The 4,687-nt window shown below is 30.8% G+C and overlaps 1 protein-coding gene across 1 annotated transcript; it reads right to left on the bottom strand.

The window, feature by feature from the left end:
- Positions 1 to 854: 854 nt before the first annotated feature.
- On the bottom strand, positions 855 to 1,391 carry LOC137725838 (uncharacterized). The gene has a single exon (XM_068464645.2). The coding sequence runs from the start codon at positions 1,389 to 1,391 to the stop codon at positions 855 to 857; it is 537 nt and encodes a 178-aa protein (XP_068320746.2).
- Between the last annotated feature and the right edge of the window lie 3,296 nt (positions 1,392 to 4,687).

The following is a 4,687-nucleotide window of genomic DNA, read 5'->3' as shown; positions in this document are numbered from 1 at the left end:
ATGCACTATAGTCAATAACATTCATCTAAGTTTTGTCCGATAGGGAACATATTTTATGTTAATCTTACATATATTAAAATAAACGGGTAAATGGTTATCCGTTTATAACCGTGGTTAATATCCATAGCCACCCATTTAAGTTTCAAGGGTAAACGTTTATACCCATAATCGTAACCGTAAATTTTAAATGGGCGGGTAACCGTGGTTACCCATAACCATGAGTATTTTGCCCATCCCTAGTTTCAGGGGCAAAGTGGACCGAACATTGAGTTTTAGGGAGTAAAGTGGCGACTTTTGAGCTACAAAAAATAAAGTGAGATTAAAATCGAGTTCCAAATAAGCCTCAAACTAATAGGATAATACTTTTATTTGTGAACTTACATTGTGTAAAGACCAACAGTGTCGCTGGAAAAATAGAACCAAGACATTACACTGTATCTAAAAAAAAAACCAAAACATAACACTGTGTCTAAAAACAGAGTAAAAAACCAACACTAGATCCAACAAATTCTGTGATATATTACAATTTGGATCCACAAACAGTTTGATTTGTCTAAAAACCAACACCGTTTCTGAAAAAAGAAAGAAACCAAAATTGAACACTGTATCTGAACAATTGAACCAAAACTGAACACTGTTTCTTAAACAATTAACAAAACAACTAACATTGTGTCTAGAAAACTAAACCACAAACTAACACTGAAAGAAGTACATTTGTATAAACCAAAAATTATATAATCTGAAACATCAATTGAAAATATAAAAAGCAATCTCCAAAGATTAAAATCTGTTACATACACGAATAGCTCCCATCTACAAAAAAAATAAAAAAATAAAAAAAAAAAAAAAAAATTTCAACCGTCTTGGATAACAACTTTACATGAAACCTTATTATGTCCTGAACCTTGACATCTGCTACAAGTCACAATCTTCTTAGTCCCACTAATTTCACCAGCAAATTTAATCCTAATCTTCTTTGGCCTTCTAGATGAAATCTCAGTATTAGGTGGCCTCACACCATTCTTAAAATTATTCACATTAGGTTTATCCAAATCTGAAATTGGATTCATGACAAACTGATATGTTTCCGGATAAAAAGTAGCCTTCCAGTACTCTTCAACATACTTAAATGCATCACAATTATCATGCTGCAACACGTACAATGCATGAGAACATGGAAAAGGATTGTGCTGCCATTGAACACAAGAGCATGTCCTATCACCCAGACAAACAACAAAACGATTCCACTCCGTCCTAACTTCAAAAACATCCATGTCAAAACGACTAATCCTCCAATGCATGCCCTCTTTCAATAGCAGCTTCAGCTCATTTTCTTTCTTTGGACACAAAATCGTATGAATATTCTGATCAAATAATTTCTTCTTAGTCATACTAACCATCAGCCAAACTCTAATGTCTTTAAGAAGATCCATAAGTAGCATACAACGGCTATTCAACACTATGGTATTAAAAGACTCTGAAAGTGCATTACTCATTGATCCCCATCTCTTACCAGGAAAGTGAGTAATAGCATAGTTCTCTTTAGGCAAATCAACTAAAAATTCTTCACATGCCCTTTCCCGTTATCCATAAATTCAATAATGCAATCATCAAAATTAGATGTAGTGCATGCATAAGCACAGTTTGCTAAAAAATTCATCTTCTTCTTTAGTCCCTTACCAGCACCCTTTGAAAATAAACTACTAACATTCTGTTTTAAATAAACAATACATATGAATGTGGAGATTCAAGGAAAAATTCAGGAATACGCCTCAAAATACCATCATGTATATTCGACATAAATGTGATCATCCTTTCTTGAGACCTTAATATACAAAGATAATATTGACAAAAATTCTCTCCAATTTGCTATTATTTCTAAATCAACAATAGCATAAGCAACCTCGAAAAGGAATAAAATACTGTCAGGTGTAAACTGTTTCTGTAACCTAAAATATGATACAACTGTTTATGAAACTTTTATGTACTTCTGTTTACATAAAACATATAACATCAAATATAAAGTCAAACTATTAACCCACCATCATTATCATTTTTTGCACACCAGGATAGAAGTGTGCCCTTGTATTTGCTCTTGATAAAAGTACCATCAATGAATAACATTGGGCGACAAAACATGAATCCTTTAATCCATGCATTGTAAGCGATGAACAATCAAAGAAACCTATTGGACTCTGGTACAACTTAAAGCTTATTAAATACATATCCAGGATTGCTTGCAAGGGTAGATTCTATATACCAAGGCAACAACTTGTAAGAATCAACATCGTCATCGTTTAGCTCAGAAATTGCCTTCTCTTTACTAAAGTATGCAGTAGAATAATCAATATCTTGTCCATAAAACTGTTTTAGGTTTGAAATGATTTCCTTCGGTTTGATAAGTGGATTTGACTGAACCTTGTCCTTAATGAGAGAAGAAACAAACTTCCAACCAACAACATTGTTTTTATTCGTTCGAATCATTCCCTTACATGTATGCACATTGTTCAATTTTTGAATAACAAATAAATCATTAATCGAACACCTGGATGCACATACTCGCCAAGGACAACCATTAGATTCTTTCCTAGAACACTCTGCGCTAATCCGACTCTTATCATTCTTCAAATATTTCAACTCAAACCCACACTCAACAGAGAAATTCTTCAACATATCACGAAAATCGGCACAACCTCCTCAAAAAACTTGACCCACAGATTCAATATAGCTTTCCTATTCAAAAGACATGTAGCTATGATTACCATGAGAACCATACTTCCCTAAATGATAATTTTCACTAAATCTGATGTATAGCACGAAGAAGATACACTATCTGTAGGTAACTCAACTAGAGCACCTGCAAATTTATCAAAAACCAATATTTCTACTAGAGGTTTTCCAACAACACCACAAACTAACAACATGTTGTTAACATTGGCATCACAATCCAATAGACACGTAAAACCTTCACTCAAAGAATATTTTAACTCAAAACACCTAGTCTTAAACCTTTAAACCTAGAGCAAAGATCAACACAAATCTGATCGAATGTATATGCTGATGAAATAGAACTAATGACGGATAAACCACCACAAGTAAACTGAGCTATTTTACCATTCTCCATAACTATAGAACACAAAACAAAACAAAAACAAAACCAATACACAAATATTAAATGAACATATATAACAATAACCTACAACAAAATGTAAAGACTACAAAAAACAAACACTGTCTTTGAAAATGAACAAAAAAATATCACCATTTCTTGAAAACTGAACCAACAGCTAACACTGTTTTTTGAAAAATAAACAAAAAGCTAATACTGTCTTTGAAAAATGAACAACAAACTAACATTGTTTATGAAAAACTAAACTAAAACCAAACTATTTCTGGAAAACTTAACAAAAACCAAACTGTTTAACCAATAGCTAACACTATATCTGAAAAATGAACAAAAACCTAACACTATCTCTAAAAAACTGAACAACAAACTAGCACTGTTTATGGATAAATTGAACAAAAACCAAACTGTTTTTGAAAAACTAAAACCAAAAGCTAACATTGTTTCATTATAAAAGTAAACCAAAAGATAACAGTGTTTCTCGAAAATTGAACAAAAATTAAAACTGTCTATAAAAAAATGAACAAAAACAACATTGTATCTGGAAAAACTGAACCAAAAGCTAACATTATTTCATTATAAAAGTGAACCAAAAGCTAACACTATATTTGCAAAACGAGAAAAAACCTTCTACAACTCATATACAATTATCAACGAAATAATACGAAATTGAATAACATGCAGATCTCAAAATTTAATAAGAAACGCAAATTGAACACCATGCAAATTTCAAATTTATCTTTTTTTATTTTTATTTTTATTTTATTTTTTCTTTTTCTTTATTTTTTATTTTTTTTATTTTTTATGGAGAAACAAATGATGACTTCCACTCAAGATGAAAAATTGAAAAACAGTACCTCGAATACACTATGAATAATGACGACGATCACGTTTCAACGAAATAATACAAAACATAAATTAAATAGCATGAGGATCTTTTCTTTTTTTTTTCAAAGAAAAAGAAGAACTGCAAAACAGCGATGAACTCCATTAATGACGAAAATCTAGAAAAAATGTCTCAGATATAGTACGAATGATGACAGATGATCTAAAAATCAACGATCACATTCAATTTGATTAGCACTTCAAAAGTTGAAACGACGATCATGTTCAAATGGATAAGAATTCAGAAGTCTGGTTCTCAAAGCCTTCAACCAGCTCTCGCAAAAAAAAGCTGAATCTTGAAGAAAACCGAACTGAACAAATTTAAAACAATTCAACCTAAAAAGTTATGGATAAAATTGACAAATCATAATTTATTATAGCTGGGCCATTTTTAGTTGGACTGCTTTAATATGACCCTTGTACTAACCATTAAACAAACTTATAACATGTTTTTGGTTAAAAGTAAAATTTTTCAAGCACTTTTCATTAGTTTTCCTTTTATATTATTCTGTCAATTTTCCTAATTTGGTCTAAAGTCCAATAAAACAATAAATAGTTAATTAATTTAATTTAATTAGACCTGAAGTTCTACATATTTAATATTACAATATTTACATTAAATTACGGTTATTGTATTTCATAGTAAGTTTTTTTAGTAGTTTAAAAAATTAAAATCAT

The sequence above is a fragment of the Pyrus communis genome, chromosome 15 (assembly GCF_041283825.1).
Source record: "Pyrus communis isolate YQ-2024b chromosome 15, ASM4128382v1, whole genome shotgun sequence".
Taxonomy (NCBI): domain Eukaryota; kingdom Viridiplantae; phylum Streptophyta; class Magnoliopsida; order Rosales; family Rosaceae; genus Pyrus; species Pyrus communis.
Note: the sequence above shows the minus strand (reverse complement) of the source record. Positions and strands in the feature narration are given on the sequence as shown.

What these genes read in the sequence shown, in the direction of transcription:
- LOC137725838 (XM_068464645.2), bottom strand. Translation starts at nt 1,391, where the DNA reads ATGACTAAGAAGAAATTATTTGATCAGAATATTCATACGATTTTGTGT.